This window comes from Macaca thibetana, chromosome 11 (genome assembly GCF_024542745.1).
Source record: "Macaca thibetana thibetana isolate TM-01 chromosome 11, ASM2454274v1, whole genome shotgun sequence".
NCBI classification, from domain to species: domain Eukaryota; kingdom Metazoa; phylum Chordata; class Mammalia; order Primates; family Cercopithecidae; genus Macaca; species Macaca thibetana.
Window position 1 is genome coordinate 50,762,059 of NC_065588.1, and position 27,455 is coordinate 50,789,513.

At 52.4% G+C, this 27,455-nt stretch overlaps 2 protein-coding genes across 2 annotated transcripts in view; one reads left to right on the top strand and one right to left on the bottom strand.

Annotated features, from left to right (window-relative positions):
- The window catches only part of PDE1B (phosphodiesterase 1B), a 292,990-nt gene that overhangs the window by 101,498 nt on the left and 164,037 nt on the right, over positions 1 to 27,455 (top strand). The window lies entirely within an intron of this gene.
- Positions 3,045 to 27,298, bottom strand: ITGA5 (integrin subunit alpha 5). The gene is made up of 30 exons (XM_050748854.1): positions 26,806 to 27,298; positions 19,647 to 19,777; positions 17,632 to 17,744; positions 17,380 to 17,500; positions 17,039 to 17,100; positions 16,902 to 16,947; positions 16,274 to 16,399; positions 15,996 to 16,040; positions 15,813 to 15,856; positions 13,389 to 13,445; positions 13,187 to 13,239; positions 12,690 to 12,898; positions 12,224 to 12,415; positions 11,951 to 11,996; positions 11,666 to 11,767; positions 11,431 to 11,486; positions 11,145 to 11,299; positions 10,707 to 10,844; positions 10,503 to 10,570; positions 9,701 to 9,851; positions 9,522 to 9,614; positions 9,297 to 9,376; positions 9,106 to 9,186; positions 8,894 to 8,999; positions 8,367 to 8,516; positions 7,389 to 7,472; positions 7,168 to 7,281; positions 6,140 to 6,241; positions 5,131 to 5,253; positions 3,045 to 4,149 (listed from the first exon to the last, which is right to left on the bottom strand). Exons 1-30 carry the CDS (start codon positions 27,168 to 27,170, stop codon positions 4,066 to 4,068), a joined length of 3,297 nt encoding a protein of 1,098 aa, XP_050604811.1. The 5' UTR covers positions 27,171 to 27,298; the 3' UTR covers positions 3,045 to 4,065.

Here is a 27,455-nt window from a genome sequence, read left to right on the forward strand (position 1 = left end):
GAGCTGGGGAGAATGTCAGGAGGGAGAGGAAGTACATGCCACTCGGAGGTATTCTTTTCTTTTTTTTTTTTTTGAGACCCCAGTCTCGCTCTGTCGCCCAGGCTGGAGTACAGTGGTGCGATCTCAGCTCACTGCAACCTCTGCCTCCTGGGTTCAAGCAATTCTCCTACCTCAGCCTCCCGAGTAGCTGGGATTACAGGCGCCCGCCACCACACCTGGCTAATTTTTGTAGTTTTAGTAGAGACAGGGTTTCACTATGTTGGCCAGGCTGGTCTTGAACTCCTGACCTCAGGTGATCTGCCTTCCTCGGCCTCTCAAAGTGCTGGGATTATTGGTGTGAGCCACCATACCCAGTCCACTCAGAGGTATTCTTAAGGGCCTCCAGTACAAGGCTGGAGTCTGGGACACTGCAGATGTCTGGGGAATATGGAGCCTGAACTTGTCTGTACTTGTCTCAAGAGGGAGGGTGGCAGGCAGATTTCCCAGAATGCCACACAGTTAGCTTCAGGCCAACCCCAATCAGAGGAAAAGTGGGTGGGAACTGGAACGTTTGAGGTTTAGGCAGGTAGAAGTGGAGGGGAAGAAGTCGGTGAAAGGGTGGTGGGACTGAAGTTTTGGAACAGTTTAGGAAGGGGAAAGAGACTGACATTCCTGGGTTCTGGAGAGAAATTGGGAAGGTGCAGGAAGTTGGAGTTTCTGTTTCTGGGTCCCAGCAATCTCTTGCCCTCACCCCAGTAATCTGGTTTGAAGAAAAGACCTGTTTCTGTACCTGCCAAGACACTCCAGCTCAAGGGCAAGAGAATGCTGGGAGTGCCAATGCCTTAGTCTCCTTCTGATTCAGTGGGGCAGAGATCTCAGGTGATTGGCCTTGCTGCCCAAGTCTGGTGTTGGGAGAGGATATGGGGTTTCCGGGTCCATCAGAGGAGGTCCTCCTGCTCTGGGTCTGTCCTGCCACCATGCTGGTCAACTCTAGTATGAAAAACCTTGCTTCTCCTTAGACCCTGCCCCTCCTTTCCTCTTCCCATTCTTTCTCCTCCTGGGTGGACTCAGAGAGTAAACAAAAGTCATTATCAGGCATGGTCAATTGGTTTTAGAGACCCCTTTGCCCTCAGCTGTTGTCCACCCTGCCACACTGCCCCAGGGACTCTGGGTTAGGAAGACCTCAGAAGAGGGGTTGCTTAAGCTTACCAAGGGGCGGCAGCTGGCTAGAGGACGGGTGACCTTGCAGGCAGCTGGGGTGGGGGGAAGGTGTGTGGGGTGAATTCATTATTGATGAGCCCTGCACCCCGGGCTACTAATGAGCCCAGGCCGGCTGCTCTAATTGATGTCAAGAAACTTGAGACCCCCAGATCAGCTTCCCGCCTGCCAGCTGCCTCTCTTGAGCCCCCTCCCCCTCCCTGCACCCCCAGCTGCTCTGTTCACTTCCTAAGACCTCCTTTCCTTCTCCTTTTCATCTCTACCAACACAGCCAAGGATAGGGCTCAGGCCTTCCGGCCCCCTACACTTCTGGCCCCCCTACACTTAAGTCTCAAGGTGGGAGTCACATTTCCTTTGGAGGGTTGGGAGATTTGGGAGAAGAAACTTAGACCAGGAGTCTGAGAATTACAGCTCAGGGAAAGAGAGGCTCATACTAGATTACGTCTGTGGCATTTCTGAGCTCAAGGAATTTCTTCCTTGTATTGTGCATCCCGGGTAAGAACTTGTCACTGTCTCAAAAGTACAGGCCCTACACAGTGACACACCCATGACACCAGCCCAGTTTCCACAGCCCACTTCCCTTCCTTATTTCCTCCTCACAACAGTGGAAGACATTTTAGGTCTGGCGCCTGAAGTTTGGCTGCTTCTACCCCCAGCTCTCTCCCAAGAGGGGGACTCATCTTAATGTATCCAGTATGCGATTTCCTCCCTCTAGAATTTCTGGTGCCTTGTTATGCCATGGCTGCCATTCTTAGAAATGCTAGGGGGTTCTTTGTCTCATGCTGCCTCTTCTACCCCATCAGCTCCTTTTCGTTTATGGGTTCTGTGAAGACATTCCTGACTCGGAGCATTCTAAGAAGTCACAGACTGGAGCGTGGTCCAGGCTTGGTCTCCCAGGAGGGATATTTTATGCAGGCCCTGCTAGGCAGGAGCCTGAGTTAATGAGAATAGTCCTGGTGATGGGGGAAGAGGGTGAGGTGGACCGCATACCCTACCTTCCCAAATTTCCCATAAATTTGTGGCTATGCTGCCCTCTGGTGGCTGAATTTTAGTCTATCCTGACAGGGACATCTTTGTCTCCAACAACCCCAATGGCTCTCCCTCTTGCTGCATGTTGTGACAGGCCTTGAGGAGAAAAGAGGACCCTGAGGATCCCTCACTTTGCATGATTTATCTTCAAAGATCTGAACCCTGTGGCATGTTGGTTAAGAATTCGGACTTTCCCAGTCAGATAAGGCTGAGTTTCACTCTGTTCTGCCACTCACTGTGTGACTTTGCACAAGTTATGTAACCTCTCTGGGCCTCAGTTTCCCTTTGTGTAAATGGGATTAATAGTACCAACCTCACAGAACCCTGTGAGAAATTAAATGTATGCAAACTAACACCCCCTACCAGCACACAGTAGCAATGAAAACAAAGCAATACAAAAACCTAACTGGGCTTTCTTCTAATTTAGTTCTATGGCTTTTTCCTCTCATTTCATTATTCTGATTTAGGGAAGCCTGGGAGATTTTCTGAACCATCCTTCCCCACCTCCACCTTGGACCTCCCCCTTTGCTTTCTTCTCTAATCCTGAAACCCAAAGAGAAGAGATTCCTTTCGCTTCTAGTGTTGGGGACCAGATCTGATGGGGGATGAGGGAGGGGGAGAGGAGTCAAGCCCTGCTTTCTCTCCTTCCATCACGTCTTTCACCTAAGAAGGGAATCCAGAACTAGTTTCACAGTGTCTAGGGGGTCGTACTTCTGGCCCCGAGTGGAAAGAAACCATGAGAGAAATAGGCATCTGCTTTCCACCAAGCCGCTTGGTTCCAGGATGGGTTTGGAAAGAGTGAGGTATGAGATCACAGATTCTAGTTCTGGTCAGTGGGGGCACTGGGTCAGATTTATTGCACTTGCAACAGAGTTTAAATAAGTCCTGGGTGTCTGGTGCCAAGGTGAGGGAAGGGTTGGGCAGAGAGAGGAGGGGCAGCATCAGTGCAGCTGGCAGGCAGAACCCAAATTCTGCAGGTCCAGGACAGTGGGCTCCCCTTTCTCTGGGGAACAGGGAGGGCCTGTGTCTGGCCAGGCTGAGGTTCCAGATCTGTTGCCATTATGGCCCCTTCGGGGTCCTGGGAAATTCCTGGCTTCTCCTAAAGCAGGGTGAACTGGGCCTCCAGGATCAGGTCTGGAGCAGGCCCAAATATAGTCCCAGATCTGCCTGGATTAGGTGCCAATGTCTGAGTCTGGGTTCCAGATCAACTCTAGACCCCAGGCTGGATGTGGCCCCATTTGAGTTCTGATTCCCCTTCGAGCTGGGCTCTGGGCAGCATCTATCCTTGTGGCATCTGTCCTGAGCTGGTCCTGGGGCACCATCCATAGTTAGTGTTCCTTCTTGGCCCACCAGGGTGGGGCTGTCCAGAGCTGCCAGGTCTTACTCCCCAAGTTCCAAGTTCTTAGCTGGGGGCTTCTTTTGGATCTCTGGCAAGGCTGTGGACAGATCTTTGCAGGTTGGAGCTGGACAGGAAGTCCTTGTGGCATGTCTGGCCCAAAGAACTGTGAATGGATTTCCTAGTTATCTTTCCAAGTTGTTTCAGGAAACTCTCCAAAATGCAAAGGCTTCAGGGAGGCTGGGGCCTCTGTCCCTGGATCTGAGTTCCCCCATCCATGAAGAGGGTATGTGTAAACAAGGGTCCTTCACAGTGCGTGGCGGGGAGGGATCCCCAGCTCCTCACCCGCCTGGCTCTGGCCCTTCAAGTATGTCTCTGGGCTGGGGAGAGGAGCTTCTCCCTGGCCCTCAGCACCTTCAGGAAGTACCCAGACCCCTCCCTTTCAGTAGAATGAGGGTGGGGGGACTGGTTCTTCAGGATTGGGAGTCTGAAATTGGGAGGACTCAGGCATCAGAGGTGGCTGGAGGCTTGAGCTGAGCTTTTTCCATGGCGGTGCCATATGGGAGGGAGCGTTTGAAGAATCCGAGCTGATAAAGGGGAAAAGAGGGAGAGTTTAGGTACTATGGTTGCCTTTTCTCCACAGCTCTTATCCCAAGAAGTAATAAGGAGGACTCTAGTGCCTCCAGCCTCTACATCCTGCAAAGTGGCCTCTGAATTCAGGCTAGGACTACCCCTCCAAGTTGTGCAATGGACCCAGGAGGACTAAACTTGGGGGTGGTTTTGTATGGTGGGTATCTTTTACCAGTGTCTTTAAAATTCCCCAGTTAAGCCAGAAATGGCAGATAGGTTTGAACTCAAGCGGCCAGTCTGATTGCTTAGTAGTGGCTGCTTTTGTTTGTTGGTTTTTGAGACAGGGTCTCACTCTGTTGACTAGCCTGGAGTGCAGTGGCATGATCATGGCTCACTGTAGCCTCAAACTCCTGCGCTCAAGCGATCCTCCCACCTCAGCCTCCAGAGTAGCTGGGACCATCGGCACGCACCATCAAACCTGGCTAATCTTTGTGGTTTTTTGTAGAGACAAGGTCCTAGTGTGCTACCCAGGCTGGTCTTGAATTCCCGGGCTCAAGCTGTCTTCCCACCCTGGCCTCCCAAAATGTTGGGATTACAGGGGTGAGCCACACACTTGGCCATGGCTACCTCTTGAGAGAGATTCTGAAGCCACTTCTAGGAGATGATCAGTAGCCATTTCTAGGTTAGTGATAACTGCCATGGATTTTTGGAGAAACTGACAGCACAAATGCCATGTATTTGTAATCTGTGGGTTCCACTGATTTTGCAAGTATAGGCAAACTTACCGTCTTGAGTCAAGAGGACCCTTTCTAAGCTAGGGGCTATAGAATGTAGGGAGGGATCCTATAGGAAGGGTTAGGATGGGATGCATGTAGCCAGGACAGAGGTGGGGGCACATGGCTGGTGAACTGGTCTAGAGGTAGATACTTGGGACTGTGCCAGGTCAAGGGCAGAGCCTGATGAGAGGGTGGCCAAGTCACAAGCAGGATGTGGCTGACCTTGTAGAGGATGTAGATGAGTAGACCTAGGAGCAGGAGGCCAAAAAGGATGGCTAGGATGATGATCCACAGTGGGACGCCATAGCTGCCTTCTGCCTTGGTCCATTGCACAGCTGTGGCCACCTGGGGAGCAAGTTGGGTGAAGTCAATGAAAGCTCAGAAGTTCTTTCCACCCTATACTTGGCCTCCACTTGTCATTGGATCTAGACCCACTTCCCACCTCTTATTTTGAACTAACAGCATTCTGAGCTTAAAAATTTAAGTTCCTAAAATGTGCAATATTGTCTCTTACTTTCGGGCTTTCATATCATATCCATTTCTTTCTTTGACAGAGACTCACTCTGTCACCCAGGCTGGAGGGCAGTGGTGCGATCTCGGTTCACTACAACCTCTGCCTCCTGGTCTCAAGCGATCCTCCTGCCTCAGCCTCCCGAGTAGCTGGGACCACAGATGTGCAACACCACATCTGGCTAATTTTTGTATTTTTTTTGTAGAGATAGGGTCTCACTGTGTTGCCCAGGTTGGTCTTAAACTTCTGAGCTCAAGAAATCCGCTTGCCTTGGCCTTCCAAAGTGCTGGGATTACAGGTGTGAGTCCCTGCGCTCGGCCTCATATCTGTTATTCACCTCTCCCCAGGATATCCCTTTCCTGAATGACTAGCCTGGTTAGTTCCTATTTATTCTTCAGGTCTCAGCTTGAACATCACTTCTTCCAGGAAGCCTTCCCTGATCCAGTTAGACTGGGTTCAGGTGTTCCTATTATGTGTTTTCATAAATATCATCACACTTGGAACACTGTGTTGTTCCACGAGACTGTGAACTCCAGGAGCAAAGATACCATGTTGGTCTTGCTTACCACGCTGTCTCTGGCATCTGCACAGTGCTTGGCACATATTAGATTCTCAACAGTTGTTAATAATACCAAGGCCAGCCCTCACCCATGTCCCAGCCCTAGTTCCAGCACTCTGAGCCCTGTATTCCCTCGTCCAGTCCTCTGGCCCTAGACTCACCTGACGCTCCTTTTGGGGCAGCTGGCGAGGCAGGATTCGGTAGGGCATCTTCAGGGCTTTGTACACAGCCTCACACTGCAGGCTAAATGGCTGGTGCTCCCGCTGTGGGTGGGAGAAAGTTGGTCAGCACATCCTCTCTTGGGATCCAGAGGACATAGGGTTCCCCATGGTCTGGCTGGGGTTGTGATCTTTCCCTATTTTGGACTCATTCTTCCTGAGTCTCTCTCTCTCTCTCTTTTTTTTTTTGAGACAAAGTCTTACACTGTCGCCCAGGCTGGAGTGCAGTGGTGTGGTCTTAGGCCATTGCAACTTCCACCTCCTGGGCTCAAGCAATCCTCCTGCCTCAGCCTCCCAAGTAGCTGGGACTACAGGCATGTGCCATCGTGCCCACCTAATTTTTGTTTTGTTTTGTTTTTGTAGACGTGGAGTTTTGCCATGTTGCCCAGGCTGGTCTCAAACTTCTGGGCTCAAGTGATCTGCCAACCTCGGCCTCCCAAAGTGCTGGGATTACTGGTGTGAGCCACTGTGCCTGGCCCCTGAGCCTCTCTTGATGTTCCTTATATGGGATGACAAATGTGTAACTGAATAATTGTAACGATAATGTATAATTAGATGACTACATGTTCAATAAAAACTTTTTTTTTGAATTATTAATGTGCTTTGACACCAGGACAGTGCCTGGCCTGCAGTGTGTGCTCAAGAAGTGACTGCTCTTTACTATTCCTATATGTGCTTACCTCTCCACTATGGATTCATCTTCCATCTCACTGTTTTTCTATCATTCTTTGCACACTGGTCTCCCTCCAGCCCTCCCCCCTCTGAATGGGCCAGGAAAGGGAAGCTGCTGCTCCCACTGTGGTCACTAGGTGGCGCCAAGGACATACAGCCTGGTCTAGACAAGGGCAAGGGAGCTGGAGTGCTGGGTCCCATTCACCAAAGGAGGGGTGGCTACTGTAGTGGAGAAAGGGGTGGGTCAGTCTAAGCAGGCCCAAAGGTCAGGGGTCAGGGCTGAGGTAAGGCTCCCTCACCTGCAAGAAAGTCTTGGCCCAGACTCGGAAATGCAGCTGCAGACTTTGGCTCTCTTGTTGGTGCAGGGGCCCGAGCTCACAGCGCAGCCTCAAACACTCAGCCTCCGGGCATTTCTAGGAAGAAAGAAGCTTGAACCTGGTGTTCTGCCCTTGTGATGGCTGTGAGAACCCAAACAAGTACTCAACGCTTTCCTCCACACCTCATTCCCTGTCTGACTTACCAGGATCTGAGGTCCAGAGGAAGCAGAGCTGCGGCTTGGAGCTTCCCGTTTTTGCCGGTGGTGCAGGGAACCCTCGGGATCCAACTATAAGAGAAAGAGAGTATTGGGCCCCTTTCCCATCTCATTACAGCTTCTGAGTCAGCCGGCACCTGGGTTCCAGAGCAGCTTCAACCTATTCTTTCATCTATCTCTTTATTGATCATCCAACTCTTCGCCTCCTATGTGCAAGGCACCGAGCTCGGGGTTAAAATATGGAAATGAAGAAAACTTGGTTCTTAGAGTTCACGCTAGAGGAGATGCTTAAATAACTAATTAGGTCCATGTTCCTGTTTTTGCACTGGCTGTTCCCTCGGTTTGGAATGCTCATCCCTGAGTCTTACAGATAGGTTCAACCTTATCTTTCAGGCCTCAATTCAACTGTGACGTCTTCAAGAGGTTTTCCGGTGATTCAGTTTAAATGTATCCCCACAGCTTATTAACACTTCACTTCATCACTTTTCAATCCCTGTTAATTTTTCTCCTTCTCTTTCTATTTTCTATGTCTATCACCCTTCACTAGAATGTAAGTTCCATGAACGTGGAGACCTTGTCAGTTTTGTTTGGTACAATATTTCCTGGGCCTAACAGTGTTCAGTACAGGCACTTATTTAATTAAATGTTAACGAGTAAATGAACTATAAAACAGGCATTGGGGCCCAGAGGAAAAGGTTTGAAGAAGGCTTCCTAGAGGAGGTGGCACATAACTGGGCCCTAGGGGTATGCCAGGAAACAAAGAAGGGATAGTTCAGGCAGAAAGAAACACAGTGGATGAAAGTCCTTTTTCCTCCAGAGGCTTTTGAGGTACCTCTGGGCCTTGTGACCCTCAGCCCTAGCTATAGGCACATCCTCATTGCCTCTTGCAGGCCCCCAGCAACCTTCCCCAATCCCCAGGTCCTCTGAACCTGCTCCTCTTCCCCATGCCAGTGTTCAGGCCCTTACCTCCAGGCCTTTTGGGTTAATGGGGTGATTGGTGGTGCAGTTGAGTCCCGTAACTCTGGTCACATATAGGAGCTGCTGACCTTCCAGAGCCTGGGGACAGCTGAGCTCCAGCACGCCCTGGCTGATGGAGCTGGGGCCTTGGTTGATGAGCTGAGGAGGGAAGAGCACAATCATCATGAGAAGGAAGGGAATGCTTCTGCCCCCTTGAGACCCTGGATCACCGTGGCTCCACTATACCTTGCTGTCGGGCTCCTATCTCAGAGATGAAGCAGGGAAGCAATGGGCAGAGGTGAAATCCTCTCTAGCCAACACTTTTGGAGGGGGCTCCATCTTTCTTTCCAAGCCACTCAACTGGCCTGTTTGTCTTCTGGCTGTTTCTCACAGGACTCTGCCTCATGCCTTTGCATATCACTTACCCCTCCCTCCTCTCTTTCTCTCAGTACCTCACGTGGGTCTCAGCCATCTGTCACTCATACTACCTCTCCTTTCCCTTCATTCATTCTGGCCCTGCCCCTTTCCCTCCTTACCTCATAGACATGGTGCACAGCAGGTCCCACGTCCTCCTCCTTCTGAGGCTGGTCTCGGGGATGCCAGTCGCTTACTGGGAATAGCACTGCCTCAGGCTTGGAGACACTAAGGAGGAGGGTGGTTTAGGGGAGGGTGGAAAGAACCCCATATGCATCCTTCCCTAGAAGTCTGTCTCCCCTCTCAGAAAGACCCCATTCTGCCTGGCACTGACCCGTTCAGGGTGACCTGGGCCTGAGCCTCCACGGAGAGCCGGAAGGAAACCACGTCACTTTGCGAGTTGTTGAGATTCTTGCTGTGGGATGGAGGCAAGACTGAGGTGCTAGAGTGCAGCCAGTGAGAACTGTGCCCAGCCCTCCCTTCTGTCCCCAGCTCAGCCCCAGCCTAGACACACTCACTCCCTACCTGAGGATCTGGAAGTCAAACTGGATGGTTTTCTTAGTGTCCCGGAGATGAGGGACTGTAAACCGAAGGCCACCCCACAGCTGGGGACAGAACAAGAGGAAAAGAGGGCAGTTGGACTGTGTATTTCACTCTCCCTCCCTATCTCACAGCGGTGCTCTCGGCTGGCTGGTTACCGCCCTCAGGTCTGCTCTCCCTCTGTCCCATCCTCCTTCATCCCAGACTTACACTGGCTCCTGCCTTCATGGGGTTGCCCAGGTCACACACCAGCAGGCGGCTCTGGTTCACGGCAAAGTAGTCACAGCTCAGGCTGGAGAAGTTCTGGAGGTGGGGTGGGCACTGGTCAGGTTTTGGTGTCCTCTCTGGAGAGGTATCCTCCCAACTCCCACTGGAGAATCTCATCTCACCCCTGGATGTCTGACGAGTCCTGAGTACTCAGCCTCTGGAGGGGCGGTGACCCGAAGCTCAGCCTCATAGGCGCCACCCTCACCCACATTCTGGGCATGGAAAGTGAGGTTTAGGGCATTCTTGTCACCCAGGTACACATGGTTCTGCTCCCTGGAAGGGACACAGAGGGTAAGGGAAACTGGGGAATTAATCCTCAAACTAGGACAAAGGACAATTATAAGAGTAATAATACGAGGCCGGGCATAGTGGCTCACGCCTGTAATCCCAGCACTTTGGGAGGCTGAGGCGGGTGGATCACGAGGTCAGGAGTTCAAGACAAGTTTGGCCAAGATGGTGAAACCCCGTCTCTACTAAAAATAATAATAATAAAAAAATTAGCTGGGCATGGTGGTGGGCACCTGTAATCCCAGTTACTTGGGACGCTGAGGCAGAGAATTGCTTGAACCTGGGAGGTGGAGGTTGCAGTGAGCTGAGATTGTGCCACTGCACTCCAACCTGGGTGACAAGGGCATGACTCCGTCTCAAAAAAAAAAAAAGAGTAATAATACAGTAATGATAGATACTGTTTACTGAGTTCAAACTCTATGGCAGGCACTAGGCTAGATTTTTTATGTAGATTATTTCATTTAATCTTTCTAAAAACTCTGAGAAATAAATGCTACTATTCCCACTATACAGACAAAAGAGTTAAAGCTCAGAGCAGCTGAGCAACTTCCCAAGGCGACACAGCTAGTATGTCCCTAGCTGACTCTTTCAGGTGCCGGGTGCACCTGAGCTCCCTAGCTAGTCAGCCCTACTTACCCAAACACTTCCAGCTGCAGGTCAGGCACGCAGATGTTGTCTTCTCCGCAGTCCAGCAAGATCTGAGCCTGGGGAGCAGGGCAGCCTTGAGAGGGGAAGTTTAGACCCATTCCTGGGCTATAGGCTCTTTTCTTTCCGGGGCCCTGCCCCCACAGTACCCAGGCCTCTGTCCTCCTAGGTCCCTTCTCCCTGCCCTGTCCTCACCTTGTCCTCTATCCGGCTCTTGCTCTGGTAATGCAGGGCTGGCCTGAGGCCGTGGCTGTCCACTGGGGCTTGGGGGTCCAAGGAGAAGTCGAGAGCGATGTGAATTGGGGAGAGTTTGTCTCGAAATTCTGACTCATTCTGGGGACAGAGGAGAGAGTTCGCAGAGTCAGGGGACTCTGGAGACTTGGTGGTCCTGCTCCTCAGCCTCTCTCATATCCCTTTGTCTGCTTAGGGCCCAATTCTGACCATTCTTACTGTTTCAGAGGCGCTGGCAGCCTGCTTCCCAGCTCCTCTGACAGAAAGTCTCCCTTTCTCAGTCCCCACAAGAGTCCCAAACCCTTCACTGGAATCCCCCAATCTTTTTCCCTTCAGGAGGTGCCCTCAGTTCTATGTGGCCACCTTCCCTGGCCAGTCCACACCCCGCCCTCTGGGCTATACCCTGAGGTAGATCTTCATCTCTCTGCAATCCTCTCGAGCCCCATTCTGGATGAGCAGGGTCTGGGTCAGGGTTGCCTGCCTGGAGGCCAGGAACAGTGCCCGCCGTACCCCTCCCTTCTGCTTCTGCCAGTCCAGCTGAAGTTCCACTGTGAAGCCTGCAGCCAGGGACATATAAGGGGAAACTGCTTGTCTCTCCTCATCTTTTCAGAGAGAAGAAATGTCCCCAGGTACCCAGTCCCTTCGTTCCCTGTCCTAGGGCCTGAGAGATCCAGGCAGTCTCCCTCACCAATGGAGTCAGCAACATGTTTTCCAGAAGCATTGAGGCAGAAGCTAAGGTTGATGCTGGAGAAAGACCAAGAAGAAAGCTGGTGAATCCAACTGGAACAGACATCCTATCCTCTACCTATCTCCCAGCCAGACCCAGACTAGGACACCCCCATTTTTCCCCTTCTGAAGGCAGACTTGGTGCCCCTGCCCACTCCCAGGCTCAGGTCTCTGCAATTCCCTGGGCGCCAGCTCACCAGGCCACAGGGTTCCCCTCTAAGCTGCAGCTGCGCTCCTCTGGGTTGAACATGGCAGGGAAGATGGTGAGGGAGGCACTGGCAGACACGATGGGGCGGCCCCTGCCAAGAGTGGATGTGGGGTCAATAGAATTAGGACTCCTCTGTAACCTGGACACAGGAAACTGATGCCCAAGCCCCAGAGTGTGTGTCCTCTGCATTGATTTTCCCAACCTCAGCTCTGTTGAGAAATTTCCAGTTCCAGTTCCCCTACGTTGTCCCCTCAACTCCCCTTGGAGTTCATACCTGTATACCACAGCCTTGTCCACACCAAAGGACCCCACAATCAGATCTGTAAGAAGTCAAGAAATCACGTCTTACAGCAAGCCCCAAATCAGGATCCTTTCTTCCTAACCCCTCCTGGTTTCAACGCTCAGGGAGGCTGAAGTGAGAAGACAGCGCCCTCTGTTGGAATTAGCTAGAACTGCACCCAGGAACTTTAGGAAAGGTGAAGAAGAGAGGGTAGGGGTCAGTGACCAGTGAATTTTAAGGTGAAAAGGGGCCTCAGGCACAACTCACCAGGGTATCCGTTGCCATCCAGGTCTCGGCCTCCTCGAAGGGCAGAGCCAAAGAAGTCTGGGGTGTGGCTGGCTGCCCACAGGGGTTGCAGAATCTGGGAAGGCTTAGAGCCCAGCCCTCCTGGGCCCCCAGGGAATACAAACACTACTCCCTGCTGGGTCTCCCCACCAAAGGGAGCCCCAATGGCCACATCTGGAAGACACAGAACACACACTAGTCAGCAGGCCAGGAATCCAGGGGCCCAAATCTCTACTCCCAGACCCCAGGACCTAGGATCCTAGTTTTTTCCCATCTGTCAGTCCCTATATTCTAGTCTCTTGAAATCCCAAGACCCAGACAGTGGGATTTTAACCCCTTGGGAAGTCATGGAGGTCTGGGTATCTTAGCTGACAGATGCCCTCTCCCCAAATCCCTTCTGACTTGGGCCCCTGCCTCCCCTTTCACTCTCTGAGCCCATGGTACTCACCATTGTAGCCATCCTGGTCCAGGTCCCCCAGGGGGGTCAAGGAGCTGCCAAATCGGCCAAACTCATCATGGCCAGTGAGGGTAAGGGTGGGCGTGGGCTCTATGCCGGCTGGGTGCTGCAGGTAGACGTAGACCCTGCCCACCTCCTGAGGCCGCCCGTCAGGGGTCCGATCCATGAGCAGGGGTGCCCCTACCAGCAAGTCATCCAGCCTGAGGGGAAGGGCAAACCCAGGCATCTCGATACCCTGTCTTGCCACCCCACCCCAATCCTAGTGCCAGAAACCCCAGGCACTCTGGATTCCATCGAGTCAGAAGACCTGAGGTCTCTGATCATTAGCTCTCAGCTTTCCTTGTCCCTGAGCAAGGGGAATGCAGGTATAAGTGAGAGTCTAGAGAAAAAGCCCTGGAGAAATTCTCCTTGCATTTTCTGTCCCATTCCCACTCTTCCCTCCTGGAGCTGGGAGAGGTATCACAGTGAGCTCATTTCCCACTGCTCACCCGTCCCCATTGATGTCTGTGGCAGCCACTGCATAGCCGAAGTAGGAGGCCATCTGGGGAGGACAAAGGGGCAGCGCTGGGTCAGAACTAGAAGGTTCAATACACAGGATCAAGAAGGGCTGGAAGTTGGGCTGACACAGGTCAGGGCTGGGGCTTCATTGGCAGAGGGCCAAGCTGGGGTGGGATTGAGGGGTATCCTTACCTGTTCCCCTGAGAAGTTGTAGAGGGATCGGATGTCTGAGCCATTAAGGATGGTGACCTGGGGGATGAAGAGATAGGCCCATTGGTCCTGGAATCCCAGAGTATCCCATGGTTAAAGAACAGATGTGTACAGGACACTCAGGGGCAGGTATCCCTTAGAGAGGCAGACCACTGTCCCTAGCTCCCTCATCAGCTTTGCCCTCATATTCCCACCTCTATGCCAGGTAGCTCCACCCTATGTCTGCTCCACTATTTTTCTGCATATCAATCACCAACTACTGACAGATTTGTATTTATCTGTTCCTTGTCCCTCTCTACCCACTAGAATGAAAGATCAATAGGGGCAGGAACTTGATTTTGTCCTTTGCTTTCTCCTCAGAGCCTAAAGTCATGCTTGGTGAGTAGTAGGCACTCAATAATAATTATGACTGAATGTGCGCCGGTGCCTCAAACCCATCATGTTCAAAACCTAAGTCATCCTCATCCTCCAGTACCCCGAACCACAAACACCATGACTCCCCGATGTTCCCTTAGTGACTGGCCCCACCAGGCCTCTTGAATCCCGGTATGAGCCCTTTCCCAGGACTGCTAGACAGATGTCTTGACAATGTCCCTGCCTCCAGCTCTCCCAGCAGATTTAGGAGGCTACCTCTGGCTTGGAAATCCAGTGGCTCCCTGCAGTCACTGCCCAAAGTCTCAACTTCTTGGCTGGTCCTCCAAAGCTCTGGAGAATGTGGCCCTAACCTATCTGTTTTTGCTCAACCTTTCCATATTCTACTCATCCTCAATCAGCTCATGAGTCTGCTAAGCTGGGCTGAAATTGTTTCCTTTTCTTCCACCTCGTTCATGCTCCTGCACAGGATGCCCTCCTGCCTCATCTCTGCTGAACCTTCATAGAACCTTCTCTGATCAGCCGGGCGCGGTGGCTCAAGCCTGTAATCCCAGCACTTTGGGAGGCCGAGACGGGCGGATCACGAGGTCAGGAGATCGAAACCATCCTGGCTAACACGGTGAAACCCCGTCTCTATTAAGAAATACAAAAAACTAGCCGGGCGAGGTGGCGGGCGCCTGTAGTCCCAGCTACTCGGGAGGCTGAGGCCGGAGAATGGCGTGAACCCGGGAGGCGGAGCTTGCAGTGAGCTGAGATCCGGCCACTGCACTCCAGCCTGGGCGACAGAGCGAGACTCCGTCTCAAAAAAAAAAAAAAAAAAAAAAGAACCTTCTCTGATCTGTCCTCTTCCTTTTTAAACATTTTAAATTTTTATTTCCTGACTCCCCAAACTTGTTATCATCCTTTTCCTAGAAAGGAGATTATTCCTTCCCCTAAACTGCTATGTCACTGTATCCACTTTTCTGAAGTTTAGCAAAGTGCAGAAAGAATGCTGATATTGGATTAAGAGAGACCTGATTTTTTTTTTTTTTTTAAATTTTGAGATGGAGTCTCGCTCTGTCACCCAGGCTGGAGTGCAGTGGCGTGATCTCGGTTCATTGCAAGCTCCGCCTCCCGGATTCATGCTGTTCTCCTGCCTCAGCCTCCCCAGTAGCTGGGACTACAGGCTCCCGCCACCACGCCCGGCTAATTTTTTGTATTTTTTTTTTTTTTAGTAGAGACGGGGTTTCACCGTGTTAGCCAGGATGGTCTCAATCTCCTGACCTCGTGATCCGCCCGCCTTGGCCTCCCAAAGTGCTGGGATTATAGGCATGAGGCACCGCGCCTGGCCGAGAGACCTGATTTTAAACCTACTTACTAACTGGTTGATCTTAAGGAACTTACTTGGTCTCTTAGAACCTCAGTGTTCTCACATGTAAAATACAAATGATAATATCTACCCCATAGGCTTGTTGTGAAGAATAGAAATCATGAATAGATAGTGCCTGATGCACTGAGTAGAGAATGAATAGTTGCTCCACTTTAGATCATAATTGTATGAGTGTCTTATCTATCATACTTGATTAGAAGCATCTTATAAGATGGGGTATGATACCTTATTCATCTTCTTATCTCTTACCTTGCCTTAATAAATGTTGTTAATTGAATGAACTCCGCTGGCACTCTTATCTGTATCTTTTTAAAAGCACTTGTCCTCGTCTAATAATAACATCTGCCAGTTGTACATTGCCCAACAATTCACTGACTACTTTCACATGCATTTTCTCATTTCATCCTTGCCAGAGCCTTGTGAGGTCAGAACGATTGTTATCCCAGTATGCAGAGAAGAAGGAGGCTCAGAGAGGTTCAGCAGGAAGCAGAGTATGAATAAAGAGCAGAATGATTCTGCCAGAGTAAGTGCCAGAACTTGAATGCCAGTCTGCCTCCAGAGCCCGTGTTCTGATCCACCTTTTTGAGCCCTTGCAAACTGCCATGCATGGTTCTTTGTGATTAGGCAGGGGAGGAGAGGAAGTGAGGGGTCAGGCTGGGTCTTACATAGCCGTAAGTGAGGTTCCCTTTGGGCACACCAGCAACAAAGTCTGCAGAGAGAAGAGAAAGTTGTGACTTAAGGTCGGGGAAAGGGAAGTAGATAATGGTAAGTGGCCGAGTTCACGGGCTGTCTGACCCTGAGCCTCTAACCACCCCCCTCCCTTGGCCCCAGCCTGGGGACACACTCACCTTCTGTGTCATCACCACTGAATTCACCTACAGCCACAGAGTATCCTGGGGGACAGAGTGGGTGGATATTAGGATTCCTGCTTTGGGGACCCCTCTGCTCTGGCCTATCCCCCAATCCCTTCCCCACCCCTGCTGGGCCTTCATAGTCAGCAGGCACATGGCAAGTATGGCAGGGGTGCTGGGGATGCCCGCGTAGGAGAGGGGAGGCAAGGGGGTGAGTGGGGACAGGAGCACTTGAGGTTCTCCCTCTGCCATCCCTTCCCCACTTGCTTGCTCACCTAGGTAGCTGTCATCATAGATGGAACTGGCCTGGCGAGTCTGCAGCTGCCCCTGAACCAGGTTGATCAGGTACTCGGGGTAGTAAGATTCTGCAATCTGCTCCTGAGTGGCAGACAGGATCTGGCCTGGAGCGAGGATGAAGAGGGAGTAGATGGTGGGGAGGTGGCAGAGGGGGCCTGGGGCTCTGGGGGCTGACTGGGTAGTATTCCAGAAGTCTGGTTCAAGAAAGGGAAGCATGGGGAGGGTGGTGGCATGTAAGTTTCAGGAAAGGAAGAGGAGAATTGGGAGTAGGGTGGGAGGCTATGTGCCAGGTGACTTAAAGAATGGCAGAAACACGCTAGGCACGGTGGCTCACGCCTACAATCCCAGCACTTTGGGAGGCCAAGGCAGGTGGATCAGGAGTCTAAGACCAGCCTGGCCAAGACGGCGAAACCCCATCTCTACTAAAATTACAAAAATTAGCCAGGTGTGGTGGCAGGCGCCTGTAATCCCAGCTACTTGGGAGGCTGAGGCAGGAGAATCGCTTGAACCTGGGCAGCAGAAGTTGTGCCACTGCACTCCAGCCTGGGTGACAGAGTGAGACTTCGTCTCAAAAAAAAAACAAAGAATGGCAGAGAGAGGACTTACCTTGCCAGAAATAGCTTCCTGGTCCACCTAAAACCACACGGCCAGTCTGTGGGTGAAAGGAGGGGAGTCCAACATCTGGTCTCGATCCCCCTGTGTCCACCACCCACGGCCCCTTCTCTCCCAGACCACACTCTCACCTTGGTGAACTCAGCACTGAAGCCTCCTTGGCAGTAACCCTGTCCTGCTGCCCAGCTGAAATCTGTGAGGGGAGAAGGTGGTGAGAATGAGCCCTGCATAGAGGGTCATCTAGGAAAGAAGAGAGGGCATAGGGAAGGGGGTGGGAGAGCGAACCAGAGAAAGGGCCTCCCTGGACCAGTCAGTAAGCATAAAGGCTAACCAACTGGGTTAACCTTTATCTTAAGCAACTTAGAATCTCATGGGGGTATGTGGTGGGGGGCGCGAGTCAGCCCTAAGTATATGAGACACTCCAAGTATATGAGAAGGCAGACATGGGGCACAGGCCCCCTCTTTCCCCTACCTGAGCGGCAAGGTGCATACTCCAGAATTCGGGTGAAGTTATTTGTGGAGAGGTAGCAGGTACCCACGGGGTCGCTCAGTGGCTCCTTCTCTGTGCGCCAGCTGTACAGTGGAGCGCACGCCTGGGAAGGCCCAGGAGGAGGGGCCTCAGATTCAGTCCAGTAAGGCCCTTCCTCCTTCACTCCAGGCCCGGTGTTATCCAACCACTGCCCATCCCCTGGCCACCACACCACTGAGCCTGCTGACCGCTCACCAAGATGGAGGAGCCATGGGCTCGAACTGTTGCCCCGAACCACTGCAAGGACTTGTACTCCACAGGCTCCTCTCCCTCTGAGCTGGACAGTGAGGACTCCAGGAGCCGAGAGCCTTGTGGGAGTGAAAAGAGGGAGTCTTGCTGAGCCATGGACAGCTGAGCTCTAGGGCAGCCCCTACCCTCAGCCTGGGGATACCCAACAAACACTTCCAAGCCCTGAGATGCCATGACTCACTGGGAGTGCGGAGTTGGTAAGGAGCTTAATTCTGCTTTGTGTAGCCTGTTTGTGTAGCCTGACTCACCTCTCCACTACACACATACACATACACACACACACATACACACACAAGCACACGCACACAGAACCTGGGCTTTCTAGAGTTGCCTCCCCATAGTTCCTGCTTTCTCACCCAACTGAGATAAGGATGCCTGCTGTGGAGTAGGGGCAGGAGGGTGGTGGGGAACAGTGGCTATTTCCCAAGAGAGTAACCCTTTGGCTGAACTTCTTTGTCTGTACTTGGGCTCGGTCTCTAACAGCATCTTGTTCCACCTCCTTTTTTTTTGAGATAGGGTCTCACTGTGTTGCCCAGGCTGGAGTGCAGTGGCGTGATTGCAGCTCACTGCAACCTTGACCTCCCAGGTGCAAGTGATCCTCCCACCTCAGCCCCCCAAGTGGGTGGAAACTATGCCCAGCTAATTTTTGTGTTTTTTGTACAGATGGGGTTTTGCCATGTTGCCCAGGTTTTTAAAATTTTTTTTTTTTTAAACAGGGTCTTGCTCTGTCACTCAGGGTGCAGGGCAGTGGGGCAAGTACCACTCATTGCAGCCTTGGCCTCCCCACTCAAGTGATCCTCCCACCTCAGCCTCCCAAGTAGCTGGGACTACAAGTGCTCACCACTATGCCTGCCTCATTTTTTTTTTTTTTGAGACAGAGTCTTTCTCTGTAGCCCATGCTGGAGTACAGTGACGTGATTTCAGCTTACTGCAACCTCTGCCTCCTGGGCTCAAGTAATTCTTGTGCCTCAGCTTCCCAAGTAGCTGGGATTACAGGCAAGTGCCACCATGACTGGCTAGTTTTTGTATATTTAATAGAGATGGGGTTTTGCCATGATGGCCAGTCTGGTCTCAAACTCTTGGCCTCAAGTGATCCACCTGCGTCAGCCTCCCAAAGTGCTGGGATTACAAGCATGAGCCACTGCGCCCGGCCCCGTCCAATGTTTTTGGTAGAGACAGGGTCTCACTATGTTGGCCAGGATGGTCTTGAACTCCTGGGACCAAGTGATCCTCCTGCCTCAGCCTCCCAAAGTGCTGGGATTATAGATGTGTGCCACTGTGCCCAGCCTCTCCGGTTTTTATTTCTGGAGACAGATGGCCCTAGTTCATAACCTCACTCCAATGTTTGCTAGCTGTATAACCTTGGATAAGCTACTTAACCTCTGTCTCCTCACTTAGAAAATGGGGATAATAATACCTTATACAGTTGTTGAAAGGATTAAGTGAACTAATACATGTAAAGTGTTCACAACTGGGCCTGGCACAGAGCAACTGATAGCTATTAGTCTCTGTCTTCCTCCCATCCATCTGTGTCTACTCAGACCTTGAGCTCATAAGGGCAGTGGCTTAGTCATGTTTCAATCCCTGCAGCACCAGCACAGTGCCTGTCATGCACTGTCACTTAGTCAGTACTTCGTTAAAGCAACTGAATAGTTTGTGCAACATTTCCCTGTCTTTGTCTGTGTTATGGCCCTGGCCTCCCAGAGTTGTGGGTGATTCAGGGGAAATGAGAGCCACATGTTTCTGAATCATGCCCGTCCTCCTTGGGCTGGGCTGGACGGGAGTGTGCAGTGAGTGCCATGGGGATCCACTGTAAGCAGTTGGAGCACCAGAGCTGGTGCTGAGCAGTCACGTGGCCGGGGGTTCCAGCAGGCTCCACCCCTCACCCCAGGCCCCACCCAGGCCTTGCCCCCAGGCTGCGGTCCCACTCCACAGTCCCTCTCTGAATTTCACTGGCCTACCTTTGCTGTCAAATTCAATGGGGGTGCACTGTGTGGGGCTGGTGCCCCAAGGACAGAGGTAGACAGCACCACCCTGCAGCACTCCTGGCTGGCTGGTGTTAGCCTTGGGTGCTCCCACTAGCACACTGACCCTGTGAAGGGGAAAAGAGAGGCAGTTCAGGATGGCTCCTAGCTCTTCATCGGTGTCTGGAGGCAGGAAGGACCCAGGCCTCTAGGCTGGGGCTGGCTGGGGGTGGAGTAGATGCCCCCTGGGTTGTATTTATATCTCAGAAGATGCCACAGATGCCAGAGGCACAGACTGGAGTCAGGCGGTCCCCATGTGCCGCTGTCACTAACACAACCCTCTCCTCCTCCTGCCATTCTCTGTCCTCTCCTACCTTTCCCTGTTCATAAAGAGAAGAGGAACCAGAGTCAACTCCCAGAAGGGGAAGAGGGGCCAAAGCCTGTACCCCCGGCTTCTCCCTCTCCTCTGTGTACCTTCTGAGATTAGATGTGCAGCCTCTGGAACCCCAAGGTCCTGTGGAGCCTCAGGGTCTCTCATCTAGCCTATATACTCTCCTCCCAAGCTAAATCCCCTCCCTGGGCCAAGACCCAGGCATCCGGCTGCCCAGCCACCCGGCCTTGGGGCGTGTAGGAGGAAAATGTGAGTCTTGGAAATTAGGCAGCAGGAGTGGAGAGAGGAGCTGCAGGACAGTGAAAACAGATTGTTCCACTGGGCCTGGGCCTGCCCTCACCCCGGTCCTGGTGTGGACCTCCCCTTCCTGGCTGGGTCTCTGTCTCAGCCCTTGAACCCCTTTCCCATAGACCACCCCCAGCTGACTGAATTCAGAGTCTTCTCTACCGGGGTCCTAGTTCTGGACACAGTGCCTCCGTTCCCCCTGAGACGAGAAGTTTGCCTCTGTTGGAGGTCCTATGTAATGGGGTGGTCATAGCTAAGGGGCTGGGCAGTCCTCCTGCCGTCAGCTCTGCCTCATTCATCCCTTGGTCCCTTGCCTCCAAGACCTCCACACAGCTCTTGGCTCTCTTGGCTTTCTCCTAAGGGTCTCCCGCCAGGAGTTGTATCTGGCTGCCTGGGCAACTCGACCCAGCCTCTGGACCAGTGCCCCTACCAGCCTTGGCCTCTGCTCTGCTCCGTGTCAGCCTTTGGCACTGCTTCTCAATCTCTCTGTCCCTCTGCCCCTATGACTGCTTGCTCTCTTGGTTTTGGTGTTTGGATCCTATCTCTCTATCTCAGATTTTACATTTCTCCATCTCTATTGGTTTCTGTCCACTTTCAGCTTTCAGCCCATCCAATACCTACCCCTTCCCTGATATTTGAATACCTTCCTCAGCTTTCTCACTAGGCAAGAAGGCCCAAAGTGAGGGAGTATGGTAGAGGTTACAAGAGCTGGGGGTATTTTCCAAGAAGACCAGGTATACTGAGGCAGGGAGGAGTGGCCCAGGAGGTATAGGGGATGGAAGCAGCAGAGAGGACAGTTCTGAGGGGACGGAAGTGGGGAGAGAGGAGGGGTCTGTGAGGGCCAGTGGTGAGAATGGAGGGGAGAGAAGGCAGGGTCCAGAGGAATAGGAGGTGGGTAGGCTGAAGAGGGAGAGCTCCTGAAGTTAGGGGGTGGGGAGGGGAGGTGCCAGTCTCCGTTACTCTGGGGACAGGAAATGTTTACTGCCTGTGGCTTCCTGTCTGTTTCCAACCTCTCACTTCTCCGTTTGTCTCCCACACCCCCACCTCCCTGCCAGGCCCCACCCTTCTCACTCAGGCATGACATCCAACTGGGGGGTCTGGCTGCGCCGCCCCAGGGCTGGGTGAGGTGAGAGGAGTAGACCCCTCTCTCAGCAGGGGCAGCCCCCAGAGAACTTGGTTGCTGCCTTCAGGCTCTAGAAAGCAGAAAGGGCCACCAACCTGAACTAGACCAGAACAGTAGAGGTACAGGAAGCAGTGAAAGGAGCACTGGACCAGGAGCCAAGAGTTCTGGTTCAGGCACTAACTGTGAACTTGGGCAGTGCCCTCTCCCTCTTCCTCTGGGTGAAGAAGAGGTTATCTCAAAGTTTTCCAAGATCTCCGGGCTAAGGCCAAGGGACCCTGTTCCTGTTCCCAATTTCTCCAACACCCACTGCTCTTGGAGAGAGGCTGAGCCTGACACTTCTGGGGTGGCCTGAGGAAGTAGCCTGGAGTTTAGCAGGTTGCAAGACAGAGAGTTTACAAAGCTTGTAAAGCTGACAAGTCAGGGGCATATCCATTCCGGCTGTGTGATGGTTCAAGATACCTGGCATGCAGGCAAGTGACACAGACCCAGGCCTCCTTTCCTCCTGCCACACTACCCATGGCTTATACCTGGAGAGTCAGTGGCCCTTCCATCCCAGCAACCTTAAGTCAATCCAATAAATAGTGCCTCCCCTGCCAACAGGCCAAGTGAGGTGACTGGCGCCAGGGATGGCATGCAAGCTAGTTTGTCTTTGTTTTCCCACATCTTGTTCCTGCTTCCTAAATCCTGCAGCAGTTGGGCGCTTTTAGGGGTCTAAGAAGATAACAATGAAGGGTCCGTGGGCTATTTTCAAGATTTCAGAAAGGCTAACGGAAATCATGCATTTACCAGATAAGGTGGCCTAGGCTAATTAAAAGTGTATTTGCTTTTGGCTGGAATTATATCAACTTATGTGGGAACCTGGATATCTTATGCTGGTCAGAAACTCTGATTGGCAGCTATAGATGTTTTTGGTTAATAAAAAACGAGAAAAGCGTCAGATGCGGTGGCTCACGCCTGTAATCCCAGCACTTTGGGAGGCTGAGACGGGCGGATCACAAGGTCAGGAGATCGAGACCATCCTGGTTAACATGGTGAAACTCCGTCTCTACTAAAAATACAAAAAAATTAGCCAGGCATGGTGGTGGGCACCTGTAGTCCCAGCTACGCGGGAGGCTGAGGCAGGAGAATGCGTGAACCCAGGAGGCAGAGCTTGCAGTGAGCAGAGATTGCGCCACTGCACTCCAGCCAGGGGACAGAGCAAGACTCCATCTCAAAAACAAAACAAAACAAAACAAAACAAAACAAAACAACAGCCGGGCGCAGTGACTCACGCTTGTAATCCCAGCACTTTGGGAGGCCAAGCAGACGGATCACCTGAGGTCAGGAGTTTGAGACCAGCTTGACCAACATGGCGAAACCCTGTCTCTACTAAAAATACAAAATTAGCCGGGCGTGGTGGCGCATGCCTGTAATTCCAGCTACTCAGGAGGCTGAGGCAGGAGAATCTCTTGAACCCGGGAGGTGGGGGTTGCGGTGAGCCGAGATTGCGCCATTATATCCCAGACTGGGCAACAAGAGTGAAACTCTGTCTCAAAAAAATAAAAAATAAAAATAAAAAAAATGAGAAAAGGAATTCATTATTTCTTACTAAATGCAGTTTGGCAGGTACACTCTTCTGAAATGGAGTCTGAGAGAAGAAATAATTGCCATAATTTATTCTGAAGCCTCAGAAATGGAAGGGTTGATCCTTAGAGACACAGACTACCACAGCTAGAAGGCACTGTAGAGAGCATCCACTGGTTTTAAGACTTTACTGTAGGTGCCTCAGGCCACATGGCATAAAGGCAGGCTGGCCTCGTTCTGACACTCCTTAAGAAAAAGTTCAAAGCTGCTCACCTCGTCCCATGTTCTCATTCTGTAGATGGGAAAACTATCTCAGAGGAGTTAAGTAATGTGCTTAGGTCACTCAGAATCCCTCCCAGAATGTGAAGCAGAAATCAGGAATCCTGATTTCTAGGACAGCATTCTGGTCTGCCCCATGGCCAACTTATTCCCTCCTCTCATATCTGCTGTCTCCCCAGCTTTTGATTAACCAAGTCCCAGTTCAATACTGGGTTACTGTTTGACTCTGTTGGACTGACAAGGTCAGGGGTGGAGAGCAGTAAGTGGACCAGTGCCCAGCTCCTACAGGTCCTACAGCAGCATGGGCCAGGCCAGAGGAGGACACCTGGTTTGGGGTCCCCCAGTGCATTCACAAGGGATATGTATGATTGGCTGGGGAAGAACAGCTGTCTCCACTTGTGGCAGTTGCAGAAGGAAACAAGGGGCTGAGCTGAAACTGGCCTGCCTTTCAAGCTTTCAAGTGTCCTGGGCCAAGTCACTGTCTCTCTTCAAGCTTTGGATTCTCTGGCATAAAATGATGGATTTCCCTTGAATGTTTCCTAAACTAACTTCTGGTTCAAAATTTATATGACTCCTGAAGCCTCAGTTGTTTTTATTTTTTGTTAGTTTGTTTGCTGTTTTTTTGGGATGGAGTCTCGCTCTGTCTCCCAGAGTACAGTGGTGTGATCTCAGCTCACTGAAATCTCGGCCTCCCAGGTTCAAGCGATTCTCCTGCCTCAGCTTCCCGAGTAGCTGGGATTACAGGTGCAGGCCAGCACACTTGGCTAATTTTTTTATTTTTAGTAGTGACGGGGTTTCACCAGTTTGGCCAGGCTGGTCTCGAACTCCTGACCTCAGGTGATCTGCCCGCTTTGGCCTCCCAAAGTGCTGGCATTACAGGCGTGAGCCACTGCGCCTGGCTAGCCTCAGTTTTTATATATCTAAAAATGGGGCAATAATGCTTCCTTGGCTTTAACACAAGGATTTTTGTTACAATCCAATGGAAAAATCGATATGAAAGTGCTAAAGGAATATAAGAGACTATTGTTACTATCACCAGTATAAGCAAATACTCAAAGCAAGTAAGAAATGGGGGAGAACTTAAAGAACTAGGCGGTAGCCAGGAAGGAGAGAACCAGAAACAGAAACAGCTACCCCATAAAAACCATGCTGCCCATCTATTGATCACCCTCTGCAGACCAGGTTCCTTTTGTATATGTTTTCTCATTTAGTCCTCAGAACTCCATTAGTTAGGTGTCTGATTTTCACGGGAAGACCAGCCTCCAAGAGCTTAAGTACCTCACCCTAGGTACCAGGGTACCACACAAAAAACTAGTAAGTAGTGGGGACTCACACCTACCTCTGTCTGACTTAAAGCTTTGCCCTTTCCTGCTATCTAACTGCTTTGGTGTTCACCCTGTCCTTTAATGCAGTTTTGGTGTTCACCAAGAGAGGTGATGCAGGAAGAACAAGAACACTGAGGCTGTCCCTCTTTGGCAATGGCCGTAGGTGAGGGGCTATGTTTGTCTTGTGTTGTGGGGAGGCGGGTGAAGGCCTAGCTGTGGTGGGAGGAGGTCACTGGGAAGGTAGAATGTTCTACTCTAAGAGGGTATTGTAAATAGGAAATGAGAGGGAAGGAGTGCAAGCTGGACACCTGGGTTCTCTTGGGAGGGGAGATGAGCAGAAGGGGAGGGGAAGGGATGAGAGCTGGGTCCTGTTTTAGAAGAGGACTTTAGGGACTATAGGATCAGGCCAGGGGTCAGACAGACACCTAGGGGACCAGGAATGTGTGAAGTCCAGATGTTTTAGAGGAGTGTTTTAAAGGGAAATTTAGGGGAGGTGGGGAGTAAAGAGAAGGTTAAATGCCAGACAACTAGATGCTCTGATCTGCGGGAGGAGACCTCATCTCCTTCCTCCCTCCCTCTTTTTTACTCCATTAGGGCTGTGATAAGAAGTTTGAGAGAACCTGGGGGAGACCAGGCCTGGCAGAGGCTCCAGGCCAGGGTGATGCAATGGGGTTTGGGCAAAAGGCCAGGGGGGTAGGGTGGGGGTTGGGTGGGGACGTTGAATAGCCCAGAACCAACTGCCCAGGCCTAATCATTTTTCTTTTCTCCCATCCCCAAGTCCTCCAGACAAAGGAGAATTTGCCTTTCTCCCCAATTGTATTAGCTAGATTAACCCCTTTGCTCCAAAAACCACAGGGACTGAGTAGAGATCAGTTAACTGTCTCATGTGTAAAAACAGGTCACTTCTGAATTCCCCTCAAACTCTGAGATCTTGGGGGTGGGGTGGGGGTGAGCAGTAGGAAGCTCCCAGCTCAGAGATGTAGAAGAAAAAGGATTACACCAGTCATTGTGGAGGACCAGGAATCTGGCATCTGTGGCCTAGCCCAGGAGCAACCACCTACCTCTTTTGCTTCCCAATCTCCCCCATCCCACATTTAAACAGACACCCTTGGTTCTAATGTTGCTTCCACTCTAACTCCTGTTTCCTAAGCCTGTCAGCACCCCATTTTCTAGGCACTCGGGGTCCGGGTCTGCTTATCACTCTGCTGAGTTGGGAATAAGGATCCTCCTTTGAGACTTCCAGGGTCCTGAGTCCTTCATTCTGACGTTCTTGGCCCCACGGAGCCGGCGTCTCCCCAGCTTCCGACCCCAGCCCCAGAAGTCCCGGTCTCAGCACAGCTCCAGCCGACCAGCTACAGGAAACCAGCTTTTCTCTTCCTCCCAAGAGCTAGAGGAAGAGGGAAACCGCCCACCCCCCTTCAGGCGCGCACACACCCCTCCCGACACATCCCAGCACCCGCCCTTGGCTGAGTTCGCCCCCAGCCCCAGCGCCCCCATTGCCAGGGTCCCCGCACTCGCCCCCAGTTCTCGGATCCCCTCGCCTGAACAGAGAATGGGGGTGGAGGGAGGAGTAGGAGACAGAGGAGAAAGGAGAGGGAACCGCCGTTCCTCTCTCGGGTCTTCCCCAGCCTGAGTTGAGGGGGGAGGGGAGGATGAGGCTGGCCCCCATTTAACCTTCCGACCCCCTCAGTCTCTGACTTTCCTCCTACTACACGTAGTTCATTCGGCTTCTACCCGTTCTCTCCCCGCACAATGGCCCCTACGGATCCCGAGGTCTCCTGGAGCCCCTCAAAAACCCTTCCCGGCCTCTGCACCCCCTCTGCGCCCCCACCCGCCTCAGGTCCCAGCAGCCCACAGACTTCAGCCAGAGACCCTCAGCTCTCCATTCACGCGCTCTCCTCTCTCTTGGCCCGGAGACCCCTGCCCAGACTTCTCCAGCTCCGTGTCCTCTCCCCACCCGACACATGTCTCCCCACTGATCGCAAACGCCAGGGCCCCTCCTCACCCGCCACGGTGCCCTCCCTACTCCAGCGCGGGCCCCCAACTTTAGCGCGGGCCCCCAACTGCAGCTCTAGTCCTTCCAAACTCCACCCTCAAACTCAAACTCTGGTCCCCTCCAGACCCCAGCCGCGCCCCCAGTCTCCAGGCGGCTACCCCACCCCCATCCCGTCGCCAGCCCTCCTCACTCACCCGTCTGTTCCCGGCCGGTAAAACTCCACTGAGAATCCGAAGAAGGAGCCTGGGGGCCCCGAGAGCACTGCTGGGGCCTCCGCGTCAAAGTTGAAGCCCCCGACCCTGGGTGGCGGCGGCAGCAGCAGTAGCAGCAGCGGCAGCAGCGGGGATCGGCGCCGGGGGCCCCAGCGCAGCTGCACGGCGTGGAGAGGGGACTCTGGCGTCCGGCTCCCCATAGCGCCCGCTCTTCCCTGTCCTGGGGCCACCGACCCGGAGCCGCTTCCTAAACCTCCCAGAGGCGAATGACTCAACGCGGGGAGGAGTTTGCCAAACTCCCGGCTGAGCCCTCCCCCCGCCTGCCGAGGGGGCTGGCGGGGGGGCATTCCTGGGTCCCTGGAACTCCGAGCCCGCGTCCCCCACCCCTAAGGGGCGTGGGGGGAGGCGCACCTCTCCAACCCCCTTTCTTTAGCCCCAGCTGGAAGCCGGTTGTCTGGACTGGGTTAGATTGGGCGGGTTTGGGTTCTTCCCCCTCCTCTCTGCTTCCCCCTCCTTCCTCCCCACTCCTTTCCAGATGTACAACGTAAACGCTCGGAAAACGAGTCGGAAAAGGGAGCGGAGAATTTCCTAATGAGGAAAGGAATCACTTCTGGTGGGTGGAGGAAGCCTGT

Excerpts from the sequence above, each read along its gene's own strand:
- ITGA5 (XM_050748854.1), bottom strand. The coding sequence starts at position 27,170 with ATGCCCCCCCGCCAGCCCCCTCGGCAGGCGGGGGGAGGGCTCAGCCGG. Across the intron at positions 17,101-17,379 it reads GTATGCACCTTGCCGCTCAG|ATTTCAGCTGGGCAGCAGGA; the intron begins GTAGGGGAAAGA and ends CTCCCCTCACAG. Across the intron at positions 9,187-9,296 it reads TTTGACTTCCAGATCCTCAG|CAAGAATCTCAACAACTCGC; the intron begins GTAGGGAGTGAG and ends TCCATCCCACAG.